Genomic DNA, 26,883 nt, shown 5'->3' with positions numbered 1-26,883 from the left:
TGAGCATGCATTATTTTTCTCATCATACAAATCTGTTTTTAGAAAACAATAAATGATGGATATAGGCCCACCTGGATGAAGGTATGCTTTCTACTGGAGTCTGTAGAGAACTTCAACCAGATCTGCTTTGCTCCCACCTGGTAACCCACATTCTCCACTTGGAAATAAGGACAGAAAAAAGCAAGGAGATTAAGGACATGATCAGTGAGGGGGACTTTGAGGACTGGCCGTATGTTTCTCCTGGGGAAGGGCTGGGGTGGAAGGGAACTTACAAGTGGAGGGGGCGAGAGAAAGGGAAGGAAAGAATACTGGTGTGTGCATGCTTTGGGGTCTATTTAACTAGGTGCTCCCAATTTCTCTTCCATCAATCTTTATAGAATTTGCTACGTATTTGCACTACTCAGCTCCATCCTGCTGACTTTATCATTTTCTCACGCTGAATCAATATTTGTAAATCGAGGAAGGAAGCAAGGCTAAGTAGGGGTGGTGACAGTACCTCTCAGGCTGGGCACTAGAGGGCAGAAGCTTCTAGGAAATCATCACAGGCAGACCCTCACTTCTAAAAATGCCCAAGGATCTACAACACTGATGAACCTGGAAAACATTATCCTAAGTGAAATCAGCCAGACCCAGAAAGACAAATACCGCATGATCTCACTAGTGTGGAATCTAAAAACATGTCAAGCTCACCGTAACAGAGAGTAGTATGTGGTGGTTACCATGGACTGGGAGATGTTGGTTAAAAGGTACAAACTTTCAGTTATTAGGTGAATAAGGTCTGGAGACCTACTTTACAGCACAGTGATTATAGTTAATAATAATGTGCTGTGGAGGACGGTGGCATGCATCTGTAATCCCCACTACTCAGGAGGCTGAGGTAGAGGATCACTTGAGCCCAGGAGTATGAACCCAGCCTGGACAATGTAGTGAGATCCTATCTCTAAAAAAGGGGGAAAAAATGTATGCTTGAAATTTGCTAGGAAAATAGATCTTAAGCATTCACACCACACAAAAACAAAGGTGATAGATATGTTAATAGCTTGTGGTAATTACTTCACCATGTATACATATATCAAAGCATCACATTGTACACCTTAAATGTGTACAATTTTTTTTGAAACAATTTTTTGGTTCTTGTTGTTCAGGTTGGAGTGCAGTGGCATTAACTCAGCTCACTGCAATCTCTGCCTCCCGGGTTCAAGTGATTCTCCTGCCTCAGCCTCCCAAGTAGCTGGAATTACAGGCATGTACCACCATGCCCAGCTAATTCTGCATTTTTAGAAGAGATGGGGTTTCACCATGTTGGTCAGGGTGATCTTGAAGTCCTAACTCAGGGTAATCCACCCATCTCGGCCTAGCAAAGTGCTGGGATTATAGGTGTGAGCCACTGTGCCCAGCCAAATGTGTACAATTTTTATTTGTCAATCTTACTTCAGTAAAGCCAGGGTTGGGGGGCAGAGGTGATTGACGAAAGAGCCTCTGAATGCAAAAACATTTAGGAATACCTTAACCAATTAGATTGGTTTGTATTTCCTTTTCTATCTGTGCACAAGAGTGACATAAAATGGAAAAAAAAATCAATGTCTAGCTAATTCTAAAACAGCTCTTCTGATATGTTTACAACGAAAATTCTGTAAGATAATAAAGTATTTAGTGAATTTTTTTAAATGCCCAAAAAGGGGAACACTCAACAGCCAATCATGGCCACTACGGCCTGAGTGTCTAAAACCATATCACCAAGTTGCTCGTTGTTCGGTCAAAGTTCTGCCTTATGATGGGAAAAAACAATCTATGTTAAATTGAATTTTGGCCTTCTTAGGCTCATTTGCACAGGTTATCTTACGTAGACTTGATTTCTGCAAGTGCTACCTCAGGGTCTTGGCTCCCAACTCTCTGATGATTCTTTGGCTGTGTCCTGCACAGTATTTGTTTCTCTACAGGATGAATGCTGTCCGTGTGAGTGCTGAGAACCAGAGTCTATTCAGGATGGAGGGTGTATACAAAGGAGGGGGAACTGGGGCACAAAGAGAGGAAACTGGTCCCCGTTCTTTAGTTTGCTCCCCATTCCGGCCTCGTTTTAACACAAAGGCAGGCGTTGCTGACAGCTGTTGTAGGGGACACAGGGAGGTCTTCCACTTCCTGGTTTCAGGTTGAACTCCGCGTCACCTTTATCAAAATTCATTGAACAGCCCAAGTTTTTGACCTGATCCTGGCTCTCTTTGTTGTGAGTCCGCATCTGCAGAGTCTCTGCTCCTGGTTGTGACACCTCCTTAGTCATCTTCCGGCATCTCTCCTATGGGCACCACTACTTGCCCACAACTGCTGTCCTAACAGTATCTTTCAGCATTTTAACTGTCACCTTCTAGGTTAACCCCATTTAAAAAGAGGTTTTGTTTCGATCTTGCCTCTGGGATGTAACAGCTCAAACCACAGGGCTCCTTTTGAGCAGCTACCAAATCATGTGGCTCCAGGAAATTCTTCACTTTCCCACCATTTGCTGTTAATTAGTAAACTCCGAAGTTCCTAGTACTCCTGGCTGGGGGATTCAAAACAAGCCCAAGGCAAGATTCTGACTTTCAAAAAAACTAGCACACACACAGAACAACAGAAGAGTAATTCAGAATGAGATTTTAGGACAATAATTTTTAAAGCTACTTTTTAAATAAATAAACAACCATGCCCGTAAAGAAGGCCATTGTAGGCTGAGCGCTGTGGCTCATGCCTGTAATCCCAGCACTTTGAGAGGCCAAGGCGGGCAGATCATGAGGTCAGGAGATCGACACCATCCTGGCTAACACAGTGAAGCCCTGTCCTTACTAAAAATACAAAAAATTAGCCGGGGGTGGTGGCAGGCGCCTGTAGTCCCAGCTATTCGGGACACTAAAGCAGGAGATTCACTTGAACCTGAAAGGTGGAGGTTGCAGTGAGCTGAAATCCAGCCACTGCACTCCAGCTTGGGTGACACAGCGAGACTCCACCTCTAAATAAATAAATAAATAAATAAATAAATAAAATCTTACAGTCCAGAAAGAGAGGAAAGGCAGAAAACCATATGCAACGTTAGACAATACATGAACAAAATACATATCCAGCGAGACGTTTCTGAAGAGGGAGTATTATGGGTTGAACTGTGTCCTCTTCTCATTCACTGTTCATACACTGAAGTATGAACACCCAGTCCCAATCCCCAGTACCTCAGAATGGGACTTTATTTGGAACCAGGGTCATTGCAGATGTACCTGGTTAAGATGAGGTCATACTGAAGTAGGGTGAGCCCTAATCCAAAATGATTGCCATCCACATAAAAAGGGGAAGGAGAGAGTCCCCCACGCAGGGAGAATACCATGTGAAGATGGAGAGAGATCTGAGATGGTTTCAGATGAGTTTCCATATTCAGTCGCATTGATATTAATAGCTTAATGCCTGTGCTTTAAGGACTAACACTAGGAAACGCAACTGGAGCAGTTCTGAGACAGATGACAGAAAGCACGGGTTCCAGGAAAGGAGAGGTCACGGTAATCTGGCTTTTCTGAAGTGGCAAAGCCACTTACCTCATTAATGCCTCAGTTTTGTCTGTAAAAAGAAAGCAATGCACTCCCCCCTTTTTTTTTACTCTCTCAAAAATGTGATGAGGATAATAGATGAGATTAAAAGATGTTTATGATGTGGGGAAATAATTTAAAAACTGATAGATACAGGCTTTGAGCAATAGAAACGTGTGTGTGTGTGTGTGTGTGTGTGTGTGTGTGTGTGTGTGTGGTGTCTGTGGATAAGCATTTACATATCCATATGTGTGTGTGCCATTAGATGGCAGCAGGAAGCTAATTGATAACAAAGTCAGCTTCAGCCAAGTTTCTCCCTATATTACACAGATGTCCTGTGACTTTGTCTCATTGACTCAGTCTCAACAGGATTCTGTGTCTCTGTCTCTTTGTCTTCTCTTTCTCCCTCTCTCTTTCTTCTCTTTCTTCCCCTTTCCCTCTCTCCCCAACTGAAAGAAACCACCTTTTATTATATTACGAAAAATGCCAAATGTTCACAAAAGAATAGTACAATGAGCCCTCATTAATCCAACATACAAATTCAACAATTCTGCCATACTTTCTTCAACCCTCCATCCACCTTTCTCTCCTTCCCTCCCTCCCCACTGTATTGTAAAGCAAATCTCAGACTTCATGATTTTCCCTCTACTTCGGTGTGCATATGTAAAAATTATGTCCATATCCACACATAATCATAATGACACTGTGAACCCTAGTAAAATTAATGATGATTTCTTGGAAATCTTACCATGTCTCTTTTCAATGCTTTGAAGCAAGAATGATAGCCATATTTTACATAATTTATAATTTAGCAAATAGATTATTTGAATAATAAACCAGTTCCATTTTGAAGGTTTCTGATGCAGCACTCATCAGAAACCTTCAAAGTGGAGGTTTAAAAAAAAAATACTTGGGCCGGGCGCTGTGGCTCATGCCTGTAATCCCAGCACTTTGGGAGGCCGAAGCGGGGAGATCACGAGGTCAAGAGATCGAGACCATCCTGGTCAACATGGTGAAACCCCGTCTCTACTAAAAATACAAAAAGTTAGCTGGGCATGGTGGCACGTGCCTGTAATCCCAGCTACTCAGGAGGCTGAGGCAGGAGAATTGCCTGAACCCAGGAGGCGGAGGTTGCAGTGAGCCGAGATCGCGCCATTGCACTCCAGCCTGGGTACCAAGAGCGAAACGCTGTCTCAAAAAAAAAAAAAAAAAAAAAAAAAAACTTGAGAAAAGTATGGATTGACCACATTGAAAGTTGCAAGGCTTGAGGAATGTTTTCCCATGATTTTAGTCCTTCTCATCAGTGTTCTATACCTCAGTTCTAGTAACTCCAGAATGATGCTATTACCTGACAGTATTCTAATGAAGATTAAAGAAATAACATCTGTTATTCTTATTAAGTTCACTGAGGCAGGATGGGGCTGGGTGCCAGTAAATGGAGCAGATAAATGATGTGAGGCACCTACACTTTATTTTTCATGTTGAAAAGTCATCATAGAGAAACTTTCTCCTTTGGTGCACGTACTGATACTTCAGAGCACGTATGAACTATGGTAGGTAGGAAGGTTGTGCCAGAGATTACCTCTTAGTAACTTTAGCAGAAAATTACAGTGCAAATGCCGACAGCCCTGGCAAGAGACACATATAACTACATTTTGCACCATGCAGAGCTTACATAACTGAATAAGAATTTTTAAAAATGAATCTGGTTGATAACTGTTCCAGAAGAAATCAACTGAAGTTTTCAGTAAATGCCAAAAACATTCATGAGACCCAGCTATTCTACTTTCAGCAATTTATACTAAGGAAATAAACACAGATGCAGGCAAAGATGCAGTTACAAAGACCTGTGTGTCTGTGCTGTTTAAAAAAAAACTTTTAAAAAATAACCCTTAAATATTCAACAACAGATATGGGTGAATAAATTGTGTTAAAGTACCATAATGGGATACTTTGTAGCTATTAAAAATCACCTGGTAGGAATATATTGATTAACATGTAAATGTTTTGACAATATCTTCAGTGAAAAAAAATAATGTTATAAAATAGTACAGGCCAAGCACGGTGGATCACTCCTGTAATCCCGAACTTTTGGAGACTGAGGCGGGCAGATCACCTGAGGTCAGGAGTTCAAGACTGGCCTCACCAACATGGTGAAACCCCATCTCTATTAAAAATACAAAAATTAGCCAGCTGTGGTGGTGCGTGCCTATAATCCCAGCTACTCAGGAGGTTGAGGCAGGAGAATCGCTTGAACCCAGGAGGTGGAAATTGCAGTGAGCCAAGATGGTGCCACTGCACTCCAGCCTGGGTGACAGAGTGAGACTCCATCTAAAAATAATAATAATAATAATAAAATCAAATAGTACGAAAGGCATCAATTCCTCTTTAGTTTAGCTGTAATTATACATGTGCACACACACACAGAAATGACATTAGAAAGACAGGGAGTAAACATAATACTAACAGCAGTTATCTCTACAAGCAAAATTATAAAAGTTTTTTGTCTCTAGGTTTTTCTATAATGTACGTATAAAAATGAAGTTAAAAATATTTTTCTTTCAAAAATTTGACTACCAGATCTGGCAACACGGAAGACCGACCTAAAGGAGAATGCCACATACTATAAACACAAAGAAATAACAGATACAAGAAAACAGGGAGAAAAGCAATCCCTTAGAAACATGGAAGAATCTGACTACGGAATGGGACACACATTAATTAACAAAGCAGCTATTCACAGTTGAAGGCAAGGTGGAGATGACGTCAATATTCCCTGATAATAACAAACCAGACAAAGATGTCATACACATGCCAAAAAATCACAGACCAGTATCTATGAATATTAACACAAAAATCCTCAACAACATACTAGCAACTGAATCCAGCATATGAAAAGGATTACACATCATAACCAAGCGAAATTTATCTAAGTCATGCAATATTTGAACATCAATTAATGTAGTAGCCATTTCAAGAGAAGAAAGGACAAAAACTGTATGATCATTGCAATAGATGCAGAAGCACATGATATAATCCAACACTCTTTCATGATAAAATGCTCAACAAACTAGGATTGGAAGGGTACTTCCTCAACCTGATAAAGGTTTTTTTTCTATGAAAAACCCACAGCTGACATCATATTTAATGATAAAAGACTAAAAGCTTTCTCCCTGAGATTAGGAATTTTTTTTTTTTTTTTAACCAAGAAGAAAACGTAAGTTGCACTTATTCGTGTCCACACCATCTAAAGCTACTGTGTACAGTCATCAGGACTGGAGAAGGGATGATTTAGAATCTAAAACAACAACAAAAACACTTTTTTTTTCTTTTTTTTTTTAGGTTTCCCATGAATTCCAGCATTTACAGTGCCACAAACACAACTGCCATAATTATGACAACTCTGAAAAGCACAAATAAAGCAAATTTAAAACATTAATCCACATAAGCAGTACAAGGCAGAACAAAAGTGCTGAGTGGTAGGAAAATGAATAACAATTTCCTATCAGGAGAATAAAGTTTGTGTAAATTATCTTATATCCTGCAGATCACTTTAATGACCACCTATAAAATATAAAATTTCCTAAATACGCTCTGATTTATAGATATTTCTCTTAAGTCCATTTCTCCTATAAAATTACAGCAAAAATATTAAAATTATTTACCACTTTCTTAAATATCCATGGCACTTGTTAAGTACATGCCACTGTGAATCTACTGGTCATTATACAATTCTAAAAATAGTGAAAAACATCTAAGGGAGGCAGCTATAATAACAAACATGATATATCCTATAGTATCAGGCAGAGAAGCTATCCTAAAACAAAACGAAACAAAATCTTCAAAATTCTGGGTACTCCAAAAACTAAAATATACATGTTCTTCTGTGATTAAGAACGGGACTTATCTAAATATACCACAAGAGGCTCAGCTCCATACAATGGAGACAACATTTTTATGTTCATTGAGAAAGCTAGTAAGTAATACTAACTTGAAAAACTACCATCTCCAAATAAAAGTGATTTACTGAGCACCTTAAGAAATGGGAATTCTTAGCCGGGCGCGGTGGCTCAAGCCTGTAATCCCAGCACTTTGGGAGGCCGAGGCGGGTGGATCACGAGGTCGAGAGATAGAGACCATCCTGGTCAACATGGTGAAACCCGGTCTCTACTAAAAATACAAAAATTAGCTGGGCATGGTGGCACGTGCCTGTAATCCCAGCTACTCGGGAGGCTGGGGCAGGAGAATTGCTTGAACCCAGGAGGCGGAGGTTGCAGTGAGCCGAGATCGTGCCATTGCACTCCAGCCTGGGTAACAAGAGCGAAACTCCATCTCAAAAAAAAAAAAAAAAAAAAAAAAGAAATGGGAATTCTTTTGAGCAAACTGTGACCAACGACTTGTCTATATGTGACCATAATTGACAAGAAATACAATTATATCAGAGAGCTACAGTAATAGAATTTGACGAAGGAACTTGATATTAAAAATAGAACTAGGCTGGGTGCGGTGGCTCACACCTGTAATCCCAACACTTTGGGAGGCCTAGGTGGGCAGATCATGAGGTTAGGAGTTCGAGACCAGCCTGGCCAACATAGTGAAACCCCGTCTCTAACAAAATACCAAAAAAAAAAAAAATTAGCTGGGCATGGTGGCACACACCTGTAATCCCAGCTACTCGGGAGGCAGAGGCAGGAGAATCGCTTGAACAGAGAAAGTGGAGGTTGCAGTGAGCTGAGAGCAAGACAAGGATGCCTGCTCTTGCCACTTCTGTTCAACATTGTACTGGAGGTTCTAGCCAGGGCAATTTGGTAAGAGACAAAAATAAAAGGCATCAAGATTGGAAAGGGAGTAAAACTGTTTCCCTTTGCAGATGCCATGATTTTGCATGTAGTAAACCCTAAAGAATCTGCTTAAAAACAAACAAACAATTAGAAGAGGCCAGGAATGATGGCTCACACTTGTAATCCCAGCACTTCAGGAGGCCAAGGCCGGTGGATCACCTGAGGTCAGGAATTCGAGACCAGCCTCACCAACATGGTGAAACTCCATTTCTACTAAAAATACAAAAATTAGCCTGGCGTGGTGGCACATGCCTTTAGTCCCAGGTACCTGGCAGGGCTGAGGCACCAGAACTGCTTGAACTGCAGAGGCAGAGGTTGCAGTAAACCAAGACAGCACCACTCCACTCCAGCCTAAGTGAGTTTCTGTCTCAAAAAAAACACAAAAACAAACAAAACTAGGCCAGCACAGTGGCTCACGCCTATAATCCCAGCACTTTGGGAGGCCCAGGAGGGCAGATTACTTGAAGTCAGGAGTTCAAGACCAGCCTGACCAACATGGAGAAATCCCATCTCTACTAAAAATACAAAACAAAATTAGCTGGGCATGGCATGCCTGTAATCCCAGCTACTCAGGAGGTGGAAGCAAGAGAATCACTTGAACCCGGGAGGTGGCAGTGCAGTGAACCCGGGAGGTGGAGGTTCGGTGAGCTGATATCACACCACTGCACTCCAGCCTGGACAGCAAGAGCAAGACTCCATCTCAAAAACAAACAAATAATTAGAATAAACATGAACACTGTACATGAATGTTGATAGCATTATTCGTAAGAGTCAAAAAAGTAGAAACAATCCAAATGTCCATCAACTGATGAATGAATAAATAAAACGTGGTATATCCATACAACAGAACATTACTCGGCAATCAAAAGAAATGAAGGACTGATACTTGCTGCACCATGGATGAACCTTGAAAACCTGCTAATTGAAAGAAGCATGCTAATTGAAAGAATGGAATTTTATGATTCTATTACATGAAATGTCCATACAGGCAAATATATAAATAAAGAAAGTAGATTAGTTGTTGCCTAAGGCCACAGAGGGTGGGGGGTTTAAGGGTATTTGAAAGTGGCAGGTAATGGATATCGGTTTTGGGTAGAGGTAATGAAAATGTACTAAACTTGATGGTGGAGATGGTGCACCACTCTGTGAACATACTAAAAATTACTTTTTTCAACTTTTATTTTAGATACAAGGGTGCATGTGCAGTTTGTTACATGAGAATATTGCATGATGCTGAGATTTGGAGTATAGATCCCATCACCCAGGTGGTGAGCATAGTACCCAATCGGTAGTTCTAGTATTCTATTTCAATAAAGTTGCTAGAAGAAGACAATACATCATCTCAATTTGCTCAGACAGGTAAAAGTATTGGAAATGAAGAAACAAATTATCATTATTTGTAGGTGTTGTGGTTATGCACATTTAAAAATCCCAAGGAATATTTAAACCAACTATTAGAACAAGTAAGAGTTTGGACAGATTGTTGGAAATAAAAACAATATGGAAAAGTCAATATTGTTCTAATGTGAAATATCAATGAAAAGTAAAATTTTGAGAACAATACCATTCTCCCCAATAACAACACTTTATGAGACCAAAGAATAGACTTACCAAAAGATAAGCAAGACCTCAAGCCAGACACAACAGTGCACATCTGTAACTGTGCAAGGAGAATTGCTTGAGCCCAGGAACTCAAGTCCAGCCTGACCAACATGGCGACACTTTGTCTCTTGAAAAAAAAATGAGTGAGATCTTTAAACAAAATTATAAAGCTTCACTTAAAGACACAAAAGAAGAACTAAATAAAATGAAGAAATGGCTGGGCATGGTGGCTCACACCTGTAATCTCAGCACTTTGGGAGGCCGAGGCGAGTGGATCACCTGAAGTTAGGAGTTACAGACCAGACTGGCCAACATGGAGAAAGCCCGCCTCTACTAAAAATACAAAAAATTTAGTTGGGTGTTGTGGCGTTTCCCTGTAATCCCAGCTACCTGGGAGGCTGAGGCAAGAGAATTGCTTAAACCCGGGAATCGTAAGTTGCAGTGAGCCTAGATTGCGCCATTGCACTCCAGCCTGGGCGACAGAGTGGGACTCCATCTCAAAAAAAAAGAAGAAATATACCATGTCCATAAATGGAAAAGCTTAATATCATAAAGATGACACTTCTCCAAATATTAATTCAGTATAATTAAAATAAAACATTGTTAAAGGTTAAAAAGTTTGTTCTAAAATTCACAAGGAAGAGAAAAGGAGCCAAGAACATCAAGACCATTTTGAAGAAAACAAGATGGGAATAGTTGCCCTCTCATTTGTCAAAACTCTTTATAAATGTATAGTAATTTAAAAGTGTTGTATTGGTGCAGGGACACACAAACAGGCCAATAGAATAGAAAAGAGAGAGCCTAGAAATAAACCCATGATTCTTATGAGAATTCAATATAATAGAGATGCTGTTGCAAATTGGTAGGAAAAGGATTAGCTTTTCAATCCACATGGAAAAATAAGGTAACTTATCCCCTCTATACCATACACCCTACACTGGAATTTCAAAATAAACTTCAGATTGATTCCATACCTAAATAGGAAAGACTAAACCTTTAAAACTTCTAAAGCTTTTTAGACAGAAACACAAGATAATAAATGTATGACTCAGGGTATGAATGAAGTTCTTAAATAAGACAACAAAAACACAAATAATGTAAGAAATTGTATGGCATCAAAATTCATCTATAAAGAAGACAACATACTTCCAACCATAGACCAGGAGACGATAACCATCAAGAACTGCAAGGAGTGGGAGGGGAAGACGGATTTGGGGAAAGACAATCTAATACAAAAGCGTCAAGAATATAAGGGCAAGTAACTTACAGACAAAATCTAGGTGGCATCTTTTCATTGTAAAGATACTCACTATTAGACTAAACCTCATTAAATTGCCAATAGTTGATAGTTTTAGCTCACAAAAATGCAATTTCATACAGGTAAAATTAGTAGAGATGGGGTTTCACCATGTTGCCTGCATGGTCTCAAACTCCTGAGCTCAGACGATCCACCCTCCTTGGCCTCCCAAAGTTTTGGGATTACAGGTGTGAGCCGCTGCACCCAGCCACTTTAAACTTCTTAAAACCATATTTATTTTTGCTCAAAACAATAGGAAAAAAACAAAACAAACAACAACAAAAAAAAACCCATATTTGTTTCAGGGTATTTTAAAGAATTAAAATGTTATAGAATCTTACTTGAACCCTGCCGTTCTCCAGAGGCAACTTACCAACTAGAAATTGGAATACATGTACTTTTTTCTGATACACATTTTGATGTTTTTACTATAATACAAAATACAATACATATAGTAAAAACTATATATATATACATATATATACGCACATATATATATACATATATATATATATATATATATATATATACAGTAAATACAAAAAAATTTACCGGGTGTGGTGACGCATGCTTTTAGTCCCAGCTACTTGGGAGGCTGAGGCAGCAGAATCGCTTGAGCCCCAGAGGTGAAGGTTGCAGTGTGCTGAGATGGCGCCACTGCACTCCAGCTTGGGCTACAGAGCAAGACTCTGTCTCAAAAAAAAAAAAAAAAAAAAAGAGAGAGAGAGACAAAAGTTATCCAAGCTTTTTTAACTAAATAAGTCAAATTTTGTATATGCCACAACTGTGTGAAAAAAATTGAATTTCGCTCCTGTTGCCCAGGCTGGAGTGTAATGGTGTGATCTTGGCTTACTACAACCTCCACCTCCCAAATTCAAGCGTCAAGCGATTCTCCTGCCTCAGCCTCCCGAGTAGCTGGGATTACAGGCATGCACCACCACACATGGCTGATTTTTGTATTTTTAGGACAGACGGGGTTTCACCGTGTTGGCCAGGCTTGTCTCAAACTCCTGACCTCAGGTGATCTGCCGACCTTGGCCTCCGAAAAGTGCTGGGGTTACAGGTGTGAGCCACCAAGTCCGGCCTGTCTCATTCTTTACAGCATTTCATTTATAGTTAGGCCATAAATTATCTAAGATGTTCTCCATGGAAGGACATTTATATTTCAAACTTTCTGATACTGGAAACAATGCTGTAATTAGTATTTTTTGAACATACAAATTAACAAATGGAAATATTGCCAAAATCCCTCCACAGAATATAGATCAATATTGATTTCCACTTTTCACAGCAGCGTATGAGTGCCCATTTCTCCCAGGTCAACAGAGTATTCTTGAGCTTCAAATTGTAGTCCATCTGATAAGCTAAAAGTGGCAATATAGCTTAAATCTGTATTTCTTTCATTATGAGAGAGATCAGCCATCTTCTCCTATGCTTAAGAACCATTTGTATTTCATACCTGAAAACTCTCTCTCTCTGTTGGCATTCGGTCAGGAAAACAGAAAGCACTCAAGCATAGTACACTCAGGAAAGGATTGAACCCAGGTGCTTCCAAAACACTGGAAGGGCTGGAGGAAAGAAAGGTCAGGGAAAGCTGCCAGTGAATGCAGGAAATCAAGAAGTCGCAGGAATTGCAGGAAACCACAGCTGATGATCTCAGCTGCCTGCAGCACTGAAGCAGGGGATTAACAAAATGCAGAAGGTCCTGCAGAAACTCACGTATGCCGCCTGAACAAGCCTATATATGCCTGCCCGCTGGCTGAAGGAATAATGGCTTGTTTCTCTTTTGCCTTCCAAATAGTACACGTGTCTCTCATTAGTAGAATGAAAATAAACCCTCTTAGCAAGAAAATCAAGGAAGTGTAGTTTCCAGGCTTCCAGCTCCTACAATAGAGTTTGGAAAGCAAGTCTGAAGTTGAGTATCAACGGGCAATGCCAGGCACAGTCTGCTCTTTTGGTTACTTGGCATTCATATACACCCTGCTAGCAAGGTTTAAACTTCCAAACATCACCCAATGTAATGCAACTATCCTTCATGCAATCAGGGCATGATAATTTTGCTAAAGGAGACAGACAAAGTCCCGTCGGTTCCTATCCCCATCTCTGATATTCATTCCTTTCAGTGCAATAAAATTTGCTTTTGCCATACTATAACTTGAAGGCCAAATTAAAAGGTTAACCAACACTAAACACCCTACATAAAAATAACAGAGTAAAAAGGGAAGGAGGAAAAGACGCAAATGACCAATATATAAAAGATATATATTACAAGGAGAAAGTATGCATTGTGGCTGACGTCTTTGTTGCCGCATCTACTCGAGGTAATAGTTGGTATTTATGGTTTCCTTATATTACCCATCCTATGTTCCCATTCTCTGTAGTTAAAACTTCAGTTAATTGAGGTATTTTTTGTGTTGTTTTGTTTTTTTAACTGGTAGGTGACCCAAATCTTTTATTCCTGAGGAGTCAGTGACATTAGGATTCTGCCTGTTGGGTGTTGCTAGTCTTTATCCACTTTACCTCCACACATAGACGTACTAAGAAGTGCCCCAGAGAAACTCCTGTGTGTGTGTGTGTGTGTGTGTGTGTGTGTGTGTGTGTGTGTGTAATATCAGGTAGACAAAGGAAACTTAGGGGCTTTTGTTGGCATTACAGATATGAAAAAAATTTTTGGATTTTGAGTTCCGTGTTTTTAAGTTACTCAAATATTCTGTCGTGTTTCTTAAAGCAACATTTAGGATTTGGAAAATGCAACTGCTTATGTTATTCAAAAGATCACTGACAATGGTTACAAATAAGACTTCCCCAGGGGGGGAAAAAAAAAAGTAGACCAGTAAGAATGACTTTTATCCTAAAATCTGAAGATGGTATAACTAAAAATTAACTACAGATATTCCTTTTATTCTGCAAAGGCAAAAAAAAAAAAAAAAAAAAAAAGATTTTTCCTGAGACACACAAATTATATATACACAGAAAACAATCAGAATAGGTAACCTCTGAATTAAAATCAGTGTGAGTACAAAATAAGAACTTTAGGGGAATGGAGTGCTACAACTATGGAACACTCATTCAAGACAACTTCATTTATTGCCTTAAAAACAAACATACAAAAAGAAAATCCAAATAGTATATAAATCCTGAGAACTGCTTCTAGCTAAAATCCTAATAGATTTGGAAAGACTATGATGGTACTTGGGACCTTAAGAAAGCATCTATATGATAGCTAACACTGAATGTTAACTTGATTGGATTGATGGATACAAAGTATTGATCCTGGGTGTGTCTGTGAGGGTGTTGCCAAAGGAGATTAACTTTTGAGTCAGTGGGCTGGGAAATGCAGACCCACTCTCAATCTGGGTGGGCACAGTCTAATCAGCTGCCAGAGCGGCTAGAATATAAGTAGGCAGAAAAATGTGAGAAGAGAGACTGGCCTAGTCTCCCAGCCTACATTTATCTTTCTCCTGTGATGGATGCTTCCTGCCCTCGAACATCAAACTCCAAGTTCTTGTTTTGGAACTCAGACTGGCTCTCCTTGCTCCTCAGCCCACAGTCTATTGTGGGACCTTGTGATCATGCTGAGTCAATACTCCTTAATAAAATCCCCTGTTGTACATGTATCTATTCCATTAGCTCTGTCCCTCTTAAAGAACCTGAATACAATCTATACCAGGTGATTCTTAGTTTTAGGTTAAAATTCTATTTGAGAAAGATATGAAAGCCGTGAACCTTTCTCTCCAGAGAAACACTCTAACATAGTATCAGAATTTCCCTCATATAATTTATATAACAAAATTGAGTTCCATCCCTTTCAAATATCACCATGGAGATGTCATGATTATCCAAGGGTAGAATATGAGACATTATTGGATTCCTCTTATGACAAAGGTCCTTAATCTGGGTTTCAATCACATAGTGTTAGAGCATCCATAGATGCATTTCAGAGAATCCATGAATCTTACATTATATGCAAAACATAATTGTGTATGATCGTGTATTATATATAATTTTGGGCATAGCTTGTTAAATGAGGTAAACTCCTGGGAAGCTGAGGCAAGAGGATCACTTGAGCTTGGGGGTTTGAGACCAGCCTGGGCAACACAGTGACATCTTGTCTCTACAAAAGAAAATAAGGCTGGGTGCAGTGGCTCATATCTGTTATCCCAGCACTTTGGGAGGCCGAGCCAAGTGGATCACCCGAGGTCAGGAGCTCAAGACCAGCCTGACCAATATGGTGAAACCCTGTCTCTACTAAAAATATAAAAATTAGCAGGGCATGGTGGTATGTGCCTGTAGTCCCAGCTACTCGGGAGGCTGAGAGGAGAATTATTTGAACCTGAGAGGCGGAGACTGCAGTGAGCCAAGATTGCAGCACTGCACTCCAGCCTGGGCGACAGAGCAAGACTCTGTTTCAGAAAAAAAAAAAAAAAAAAAAAAAAAAAAAAAAAAAGCCGGGCGCGGTGGCTCAAGCCTGTAATCCCAGCACTTTGGGAGGCTGAGGCGGGTGGATCACGAGGTCAAGAGATCGAGACCATCCCGGTCAACATGGTGAAACCCCGTCTCTACTAAAGATACAAAAAATTAGCTGGGCATGGTGGCACGTGCCTGTAATCCCAGCTACTCAGGAGGCTGAGGCAGGAGAATTGCCTGAGCCCAGGAGGCGGAGGTTGCGGTGAGCCGAGATCGCGCCATTGCACTCCAGCCTGGGTAACAAGAGCAAAACTCCGTCTCAAAAAAAAAAAAAAAAAAAAAAAAAAAAAAAAAAAAAAGCTGGGTGTGCAGTGGCACACACCCATAGTCCCAGCCATTTAGGAGGCTGAGGCAGCAGGACTGCTTAAACCCATGAGTTCGAGGCTACAGTGACCTATGATCATGCCACTTCCCTCCAGTTTGGATGACAGAGTGAGATCCTGTCTCAAAATAAAAAAAAAATTAACTACAAATACATGAATTTCTTTTTAGACTCTCGTTTATTTAACCGATCTACATGCATATTCTGTCAGTACCATACGGTCTTAATTCCTATAACTTTGTAATAAGCTTTGAAATTAGAAAGTGTGACTCTTTCATGTTCATTTCAAAGGTTGTGTTGACCTCTGTACCTTTTGAATTTCCAAATGAATTTTAGGATCAGACTGCCCATTTCTGAAAAGAGTGAAGTTGCAATTTTGGTAGGGATTGCATTGAATCTCTAGTTCAATTTGGAGAATACTACTATCTGAATATTAAATCTTCCAATCTGTGAACAGCATGCCTTTTTATTTAGATCTTTAACCTTCTTATTTAAATCTGTATGCTGGAGGTTGCAATTTTTGTGTGAAAAATCAGACCTTGGCAATGACCTTGAGCACAATACAACTCCCACAAACTTAGCATTCCAATAATGTAACACTAGGCATAAATATCTTTCTCAATGTTCTGTAACTTTCAGTGTACCATTTTGTACTTCTTGGGGTACATTTGTTCCAATGTAGTTTCTTTTTGATGCTATTATGAAATTGTCTTAATTTTTCTAATTATAATATAAATACACCTGATTTTTGTATATTGCTCTCATATCCTGCAATCTTGCTGAATTAGCCCTCTTTGTTTGGAGTATTCTTTAGGGTTTCCTATGTAAAATGTTCTCTCCAAATATAATTTTACTTCTTCCTTTCCAATATTGATAATCTTTACTTCATTTCTTTGCCAACTCTTATGGTCAAAACCTCTATTACAATGTTGAGTAAAATTGGACATCCATCTTGTTCCTAATCTTAAAAGAAAAGCTTTTAGTCTTTCATCATTAAATGTGATGCTAGCTGTGGGTTGAATGCCTTTTATCAAATTGAGGAACTTCCTTTCTATTCTTTAGTTTATATCATGGAAAGGTGTTAGATTTTAATAATTTACTTATGTCTATTGAGATTACCATGTTTTTCCTCTTTATGCCATTAATATACACCATACATATTACATTACACATACACTGTATATTGATTTTCATGTTGAACCTTATATTCCTGAGATGAAATTCTCTTGGTCATAGTATATAATCTTTTTTATAGGTGGCTGGATTTGGTTTGCTAGTATTTTGTTGAGAATTTTTATAACTATATTACTGAGGAATACATTGTAGTTTTCTTATATCTTTGGCTTTGGTATGTAGTATCAACCTCAGAATGAGTTACAAAGTGTTTTCTCCTATTTCTTCAGAGAATTTGAGATGGACTGGTGTTAATTCTTCCTTAAACATTTGATAAAATTCGAAAGTGACACCATCTGGTCCTGATCCGTTCCTTAGTTGGGAAGTTTTTTGTTTTGTTTTATCATAATTCAATCTCTATTTTTAAAGGCTAGGCCTATTCACATTTTCAACTTTTTGAATCATTTTTCTTAGCTTGCAAGTTTCCAGGAATTTGTCCCTTTCATCTAGGTTATATAATTTTTCAGCATACAATTGTTCTCAGTAATCTAATTCTTTTTACTTAGGTTGGTAATAACAACCCCTTGTTCACTCCTGATTTTAGTAAATTGAGTCTTTTTTTTCCTTAATCAGTTTAGCCAAAGGTTAATTTTGTTGATTTTTACAAAGAATCAACTTTTAGTTTTGTTATATTCTCAACTGTTTTTCTGTTTCTTTTGGATGGAGTCTTGCTGTGTCACCCAGGCTGGAGTGCAGTGGCATGATCTCAGCTCACTGCAACCTCCACACCTCCTGGGTTCAAGAGATTCTCCTGCCTCAGCCTCCCAAGTAGCTGGGAATACAGGTGCACACCACCATGCCCAGCTAATTTTTGTATTTTTTAGTGGAGACAGGGTTTTGCCAAGCTGGCCAGGCTGGTCTCAAACTCTTGACTTCAGGTGATCCACCTGCCTCAGTCTCCCAAAGTGCTGGGATTACAGGTATGAACCACCACAGCCAGCCTCAATTGTTTTTCTATTCTGTATTTAGTATTTCTGCTAAAATCTTTACTACCTTTTTTCTGCTTGTTTTGTGGTTTAGTTTGCTCTTTTTCTAATTTCTTAAGGTTGAAATTTAGGTTATTAATTTGAAACCTTTTCTTCTTTAAATGCAGGCATTTAAAGCTGTAAAGTTCCATCTGAGCACAACTCTACTGCATCCCATATGTTACTGCGTATCAAGTTTTTCTTTCCACTCATCCCAATGTATTTTCTAATTTCCCTATGATTTCATCTTTGACCCACTTGTCACTTAGAAGTTCGTTGCTTAACTTCCACCTATTAGTAAATTATTCCTATTTCCTTCTGTTGGTTTATAGCTTCATTCCATTGTGGTTAAAGAACACATTTTGCATTATTTCGATATTTTTAAATGTATTGAGCTGTTTTGTGGTCTGAAATTTTGCAAAGAATGTTTCATGTGCACTTGAGAAAAAACAGATATTCTGCTGTTCAGTGGAGTATTCTGTATATACATGTGTTAAATCCAATTGGTCTACAGAGTTGTTCAAGCTCCTTACTGATCTTCTGTCATGGTGTCCTAGCCATTAGAAGTGGAGTATTGAAGTCTGCAATGATTACTGTTCATTTGCCTAGTTCTCTCCACTTCAATTTTGCTTTATGTATTTTGGGCTCTGCTAGAAATGTGTGTAGATGTATACATACACAGGTATATATAATTGTCATGTATTCTTTTCTTGTCTTTTATCATTATATAATGTTTCTAGCAAAAATAAAATTTTTTCTTAAAGTCTATTTTGCTGGATATTATTCATATAGCCACTCTAGCTCTCTTTTGGTTACTGTTTGCTGAAATCTTTTTCCATCCTTTTACTTCCAATCTATTTGTGTGTCTGAATCTAAAGTAAGTCTTATGTAGACAATAAAGGGTTTGGATCAAATATAAAAATCTGTTCTGCCAATCTAATGTAAATATCTTTCTTTGAGTCACCTTCAAAAAGCCCCAGGACTCTCAATGTGTATTTTAAAAATCACTGATGTAGGTCGCACACAGTGGCTCACACCTGTAATGCCAGCACTTTGGGAGGCCCAGGCAAGAGGATCACTTGAGGTCAGGAGTTCAAGACCAAGCTGGCCAACATGATGAAAATCCTATCTCTACTAAGAAAAGTAGCCAGGAATGGTTGCACGCACCTGTAATCCCAGCAACTGGGGAGGCTGAGGAAGGAAAATCGCTTGAACCCATCAAGTGGAGACTGCATTCCAGCCTGGGCAAGAGACAACGTCTCAAAAAAACAAAAAACAAAAAACAAACAAACAAAAAAAAAATTACTGATGTTAATACCTGCCAGAAATTATTTATGAAAGAAATTACCCAATATTCTTTCAGAATTTTGTCAGCAACTTATCTTATGACCTAGAACGAGTTTCTTTTTCTGTTAAAGATGAAAAACATTCCCACATATGATGCCATCATAGTAAGTAAGCATTTTAAAAGTGTGGCACCTGGAGTTGGCATAACACCCACAATATTAGTATGACATGAAATATAGAGATATATCAGTAGCAACAGCACCAACTAACCTGTAGTGAGTTGACTGCCTACCCAAAGTCCCCTTCTCTAATAGCAAAGCCCTGAATCAGTTTATCATGTTTGCCTTTCTCCCCTAGGAAAAATCCACTGATGTATTAATATTATATACTCCTTTCCTGGTTTAGAGCAACGTGAATGTTACCCAATCTGGGTCACTTAAATGTTAAGAGATGTCTTCCCTGAGAGTTTATGGAAAAGCTTTTCTCACTCATAAAAGCTCAAGGAAGTCTCTATCCTCTTCTGTTAAAATAATGCCTGGAAATGCAGCAACTATCCTGCAATCAATAAATGGAGTTGATTTGAGGAGAGCATAATGACAGAGAGCAGGAAGAATTCTGGGTCCCTGAGGACATCATTGAGCAACTGAGTCAACAAAATCAGAAACCCCCCTTACCTCTAGGCTTTTTAAAGAAATAATAAATCCCCATTATTTAGCTAGTCTATATTAGGTTTCTCGTTTTCACCAAAAATTCTACAACAGTTTCATTATTTCTCAGTATGATCAAACAATAAGTTTAATTTCTATAGTGTAATATTTTATTCAAAAGACTTCCATTTTAATCATCTGTAAAACATTTAGCAATCCATTATTATTGTACTTTTAACATTATAAATTTAACTTCAATTGGTACTATGTAATGGGACTTTGAGCAGTATATCTTAGAATAGATGTTCTAATAGATTTAATATTTCTATTAAAGATGAAAAACATTACCACACATGATGCCACCATAATAAGCATTTTACAAGTGAGACACTAGGCGTATGTTTAGATTCTCTACCATAACACCCACAGTTAGTATTACATGAACTGCGGAGATATTTCAGTAGCAATGGCACCAACTCACCTGTAGTGAGTTGACTACAGGTTGGGAAACCAAAAAACCCTCACTAACACAAACAAACAAACAAACAAATATAATTTACTAGGCATGTCCATGTTTTATTTTCTTTCTTTTTTTTTTTTTTTTTTTTTTTGGAAAATCACATTTTCAAGGAATCAGCCCTTACAAACAGAGCTAATCTTTCGAAAAATAAAACCCAGTATCTAGATTCTCAAAACTTACAAAACCAACTGGAAATGTCTGGTTGTCATGCTCAAGTCAGTTTCACATCACAAGTAATCTATAACTAGTTTCAGTAGGCAAATTCTAAATTCTAAATATTACTAGCAATTACCATCGTTATTCTTAACTGTGTTGACAACTGTCTTATTGCTGAATTGTACATAATACATTTTCTTTGGCAACTTTATCAACACCACGGGACAACTAAAGGTCTGGATTAACTTAGTGTTTCAAAACTTTATTATAATTATTTAAATGTAAATCCTAGACTTAAATTATTTAAATTTAAATGCTAGATTTAAATTATTTAATTTTAATAAAATTTAAATTTAAATGCTAGAATAGGAAAGCCTCCAAACATGCCTAACATAAAACAAAAATTGCTAAATAATCACCATTAAAAGCACTTCCATTGTATGTACAAGTATATAATTCAACTTAACTTTACCAACAAAAATATTATAATTTAGCTCCAATTCTCTATCAGACCTTCTGTGTTAAAAAATAAATGGAGAGAGGAACATCCGGGTATCTGTCAAATTTTTATGGAAGGTTGTTTTATATAAATTTTTAAATGATCTAAAATCAGCCAAAATGTGAATTTTTACTATAATACCTTACAAACTTGTATTTTTTTTTTTTTTTTTTTTTTTTTGAGATACAGTCCTGCTCTGTGCCCAGACTGGAATGTAGTGGCACAATCTCAGCTCATTGCAACCTCCACCTGCCAGGTTCAAGCAATTCTCCTGCCTCAGCCTCCTGAGTAGCTGGGATTACCGGTGCATGCCACCACACCTGGCTAATTTCTGTAGTTTCAGTAGAGATGGGGTTTCACCATATCAGTCAGGCTGGTCTCAAACTCCTGACCGTGTGAACTGGCCCACTTCGGCCTCCCAAAGTGCTGGGATTACAGGCATGTGCCACTGTGCCCGCCCTAAACTTGTACTTAAATTATATATTGATAGCCTATTCATTTTTAATTCTTGTTCCATGGAATAAGCCTATTTTTGAGGCTTGGCACATTATTAAGAAGAAATTTAAACAGGAAGCTCAAGTCCACAAGTTTAACTAAAAAATCTTTTCTATATATAATAAAATCAACTTAAATTACAAATTGCTTCCACTAAAAATTATCACTCCAAACTTCAAAGTAAATAATAAAATGGGCTATGGCAAGAAGTGCACTCTGAAGCATGTTCACGTTACCAAGATAAATGATAAAGGTTAACCAGCAAAAATTCAAAAAGGCATATATGCAAACATCCGTATGCAAACTTTCTTAAGATATAAGAAATGATTCATTTGGCTAATTTTATGTACAGCTTGTATACAATTTAAAACAAGTACAACTGAATATGTTTCTATGTAAAAGCCACAATAAAGTTAAATGAAATACTAAGTAAGTCTTACAAATTGGTCTTTTAGGAGTTCTCAAAAGAATGAGAGTAATGTCATTCTATCATTCTAAGAAATGCCCTCTTCTTGATCAATCATTTCTGTTTTAACTGAAAACACATCTGCCAACATATGCTTTGGAATTTCTGACCCTCTGACTTTCAAGGCATAACAAGCATTCTCCACTTTGGCCAAACTTTGTTTCAAGGTATACAGCTTCTTAGAAACCTCGTAAGGTCCAGTGTTGCCAATGAATGAAAACCCATCATAAACCTGACGTAAAAACTGGCTCACTTCAAAGGGGGTGTCAATGTCCCCATTCCCCACACTGTTAATACACATCCGCATCAATTCTCCAGTTAAATCAGCCACTCCCAAAAGGTAATCGACAGGTGTGACTTTCAGACTCCAAGTACCAAACTGCTTATCCTGTGCGTCAGAGGAAGGCTGGTAAAGAAACAAAAAACACACATACACACACAAAGAAAGTACACGGTGAAAAAGAGTTAATATAGTACGTACTGCATTTATTATAGAAGTACAAAATCAACAGCAAATTAGTCATAATGTTTTCTAACTGAAATAAATCTATTTTGCTTAATAACCATTTGGGATGTGATAAGAGGAATCCATGCCCTGGGTAGTGAATTAAACCAGATGACTTCAAGATACTTTTGAAATATATAATTATGAAACCAACTATTTCCAACTTCACTTGACTTACACAATAAAAAATTCTTAAGGCTTAATGACTTTATTGCACAACACTTACTTACTTAAATGAAAAATCAGACAGCCCTCCAAGTTCCTGATCCATTCATGCTTTCCTAAGCCCTTTAGTCTTTTTCTGGCCTCTTGTCTTTCCCTACTCAGCACTGGTCATCACGATTTATTATTTTCTCACTGTATCCTCAATTCCCTTTGACTGCTGTATTTTCTACTTGCACCTACCCAGCAAAAATAGAATCCTTAATCAATGCTAAAATCTACTCATTAGTCCCTGTTTCAGGTGGCTGAGTACCAGTCATTGAGTTAAATGGTCATCACAACTGTAGAGTTTGTACTGCTACAAATTACTCTCCAATCCTTTTACTTATGATTAGATGGTTCTCTCTCCAGCCTCTTTTAACACTGTTTGAAACCTTTCACCACTCTCCTCAGTCTCAAACCTCTTCACTTTCAGTAGACAATCTTGCCCAATTTCACTGATTTGGTCATTTGCCAGCTTACCTAGCACAATCTCTTGCAAGTGCCTTTATCCCTACGAAAAAAATAAAAAATTTATATCCACACCCATCTTTACCTTCTATCCTCCAGTCTCAGATGATGAGTTGTCCCTCCTCTTGTTTGAGGTTAACTCTTCCAAATGACCTTGACCCATCTCCTCCCACCTCTTCCAGGACCTTGCTTCATAAGGTGTATGCCCTTGGGCAAGTTATTTCATCTCTCTAAACCTCAGTTTCCTCATCTGTAAAATGGGATAACAGTACCTACCTCAGAGGTTTATCTTAAGGATTAAATAACAGTTACCAAGTTCTTGGCATAATGCCTAACACAAAGTAAATATTAAACAAATGCCAGCTGCTATCATGATTACTATCATCATGTAAATCTCTCTCCACATTTATCTCCCTCTATTAAATTCTTTCTGGTAGAGACAAGGCCTAAATTGTTACTAAAAGGCTGTATGTATAAAAGAGTAGGTAAAGTTGCAATTACATCAAAGGACATTTTAGGAAGTGAGAAGTACAAAGGCGTGCAAGTAAGAATTGTGCATTTGAGGAGCTAATGAGATAATTCTTTTGAGTAAAGTTTAAAGGAAGTTACATAAACATAAGCTGAGACTAGGGATATAGTTTTACTAAGATCACTCTTTGCTATGTATCTAATACATGAATCCTAATACACTGTTTGGACTCTTCAGAGACCATCTGGTGCAACGTCCTCATCACTTAGCATAAGGAGTGAGGTCCAAGAAACATCACAGATAATACGACAGCTAGTTAGTGGCCCTATGTGTTTCCATTCTATTTTTCTGCATGTTTGAAATTCTTCACAATAAGAAGTTTTTAAAATAAAAATTAAATACTTTTGATAATATTCCTAACAGGCAAGTCAGAGCAAAATACCTTTTCCAATCAAATTCCCAGAAATTTCAGCACCAAGCACCAAGAATCTTTAGCACTTAAAGTTATTTATGAAGACAGTCTTAACAATTTGAAATGTGTATATGAATATTATAGCCCCATAATCTTAAAATAATCTAGTACCTAAGTTCTGAAAACAGTACTTTGATTCTAAATTTTCTGGCCTTTTCCCCAATGTTTTCCTTTTGATATTAAAGAGAACTTTAAAGGGAAGTGTAGTAACTTCCTCAATATTATGTTAAGAAGCAGGGTCAAATATGCCTACTTTCCTTCTTTGTGTAATTCATTCTACACTAGATAAATAAAAAACATGAAGAAATTTTACTTCTCAAAATAAATTTCCTCCTTAATAAACTTCACATAGTTTAAAAAGTTAAGAAAATACATGGCTTCCTTAAAGTTCTACCTGTCAAGCCAAATTAGTCTCATTTGTATTAATACTTTAGTTCATATTCAAGAAAATATTATTTCTACAGCATCTTCCATCTCCTACCTACCTATCCTGAATAATTGGTGTTTTAAAAGATAATTTCAAAAAGACAAAAAAAGGGTTTTTTTAATTTGATCTTTAAGTATACTGGTATCTCAGAAAGTTTCAGTCAATACAGCTTACCTTATTGCCTGAATGTTTTATCTTGAAACCCAGAAGGAAAAAAATAGTATTTGTTTAAAAGTCAAACTGCAGAAGTTTTTTTTCTTAATTGAGAAAAACTACATGAATTTCAGATACAAGCATTATAAACTGAGTAAAAGATTAACAGCTCTCACTATATAAAAACTACTCTATAACAGCAAACTACTGAGTACTTATGTGTCAGGTGCTATATATTGCCGAATTAATAACCTTTAAGTCAAATCCTTTAAAATAACCCTTTGAGGTAGGTACCTGATACGAGGGATCCCTCCAGCACACTGTGAGAAACACTGGCAGAGTGGACAAGGGCACAAGCTTGGATTCAAAATACCTAATTTCAAATCTTAGCTCTGCCACACTTTTTAGTTGTGTGGCTTCTAGTAAGTTAATTAAACTCTCTAAAAGTCTGTTTTTTTCTCTGTAAAATGAGAGTAATAATGCTTAACACATAAGGCTAACAAAAGAATTAAATAAGATAGTACTTATAAACCTTATAGGGTACGTGAAAAATAGTAAAACCAAAAGAGGATTTGCAATAATCACTCCATAATGCTTTAGGTAAAGAGCATTACTTTCTCAATATGCCCATAGTTGTTCTTGATTATCCACTAACTGAAATATTTTAAAAGACCGTTTCCTAGTTGAGAACCACACTTTAGAAAGAACATTCCGATCTCAATCTTAGCATTAAAAGCCAGTAAATCTACCAGAATCATCACATTGTGATATAAATTATAAAATAAATGTGAAATAAATTTTAAGTTCTCACAGTCTTATTTTCTTTCCCACTGTCTTCAGTCGTAAATATCAACTGTTTATTAATTTCCTCCATACTGATTAATGATCGTGTTTTGATGAAGTGTTGAAAAGAGACAGCTTCCACATATTCCTGTAGTCCTGAAAACACGACAAAGAAAATTACTAAGAATAAGCACTAAATTAGTAAGAATGTCATATTTAGAAACTTCAAATTGATCATCATCTAGCTAAAAAAAAAAAAGCTTAATGGATGCCTACTATAATGCCAGCACTAGACTAGATACTTGGAATAGAAAGAAGGTCTGGGGGCTGGGCGTGGTAGCTCATGCCTGTAATCCCAGCACTTTGGGAGGCCGAGGTGGGTGGATCACTTGAGGTCAGGAACTCAAGACCAGCCTGGCCAACAAAGTGAAACCCCATCTCAACTAAAAATACAAAAATTAGCTGGGCGTGGTAGTGGGCGCTTGTAATCCCAGTACTAGGGAAGCTGAGGTAGGAGAATCACTTAAATCTGGGAGGCAAAGGCTGGAGTGAACCAAGACTGCACCACAGCACTCCACTCTGGGCAACAAGTGCAAAACTCCGTCTCAAAGACACAAGAATGGCCTGGGAACAGATGGTGGGAACTGGCACTGAACATAGCAAACATTCCTGTGACAGCTCATATGTAAATGTATTCAGTTTCTTTTTTCTACATCATTTGTCATTAGTCTTAAAATTCTACTTTTTCCTGCAGAGAAATAAAGATTTTTAGATTTTTTTTTTTGGGGGGGGGGACAGAGTTCTGTTATTATTGCCCAGGCTGGAGTGCAATGGCATGATCTCAGCTCACTGCAACCTCCACCTCCTGGGTTCAAGCAATTCTTCTGTATCAGCCTCCCTAGTAGCTGGGATTACAGGGGCGCACCCCTACGCCTGGCTAATTTTTGCATTTTTAGTAGAAACCAGGTTTCATCATGTTGGCCAGGAAGGTCTTGAATTGACATCAGGTGATCTGCCTGCCTTAGCCTCCCAAAGTGCTGGGATTACAGGCTTGAGCCACCTTGCCCGTCCAGAAAAAAAATTTTTTTAAGAGTTTAATAAGGATTTAAGAAAAACCTATTCT

The 26,883-nt window shown here is 38.0% G+C and overlaps 1 protein-coding gene across 3 annotated transcripts in view; it reads right to left on the bottom strand.

The window, feature by feature from the left end:
- Positions 1 to 20,695: 20,695 nt before the first annotated feature.
- Positions 20,696 to 26,883, bottom strand: part of TSNAX (translin associated factor X) — a 39,194-nt gene continuing 33,006 nt past the window's right edge. The window contains exons 5-7 of one of the 3 annotated variants that reach the window (XR_005578048.2): positions 25,789 to 25,916; positions 23,542 to 23,706; positions 22,597 to 22,685 (exon numbers count right to left, since the gene is read on the bottom strand). Coding sequence is in view for 2 of the 3 variants with exons in the window: in XM_003940782.4 (XP_003940831.1) it covers positions 22,308 to 22,685; positions 25,789 to 25,916 (506 nt within the window). In the remaining variant the exon portion in view is untranslated. Of the gene's footprint in view, positions 22,686 to 22,744; positions 23,707 to 25,788; positions 25,917 to 26,883 lie in introns of those variants that run through there. The other 2 variants (XM_003940782.4, XM_039464228.2) reach the window with 2 other exon arrangements.

This window comes from Saimiri boliviensis, chromosome 14, assembly GCF_048565385.1.
Source record: "Saimiri boliviensis isolate mSaiBol1 chromosome 14, mSaiBol1.pri, whole genome shotgun sequence".
NCBI classification, from domain to species: Eukaryota; Metazoa; Chordata; class Mammalia; order Primates; family Cebidae; genus Saimiri; species Saimiri boliviensis.
This window is presented reverse-complemented; position numbering and strand designations above follow the sequence as displayed.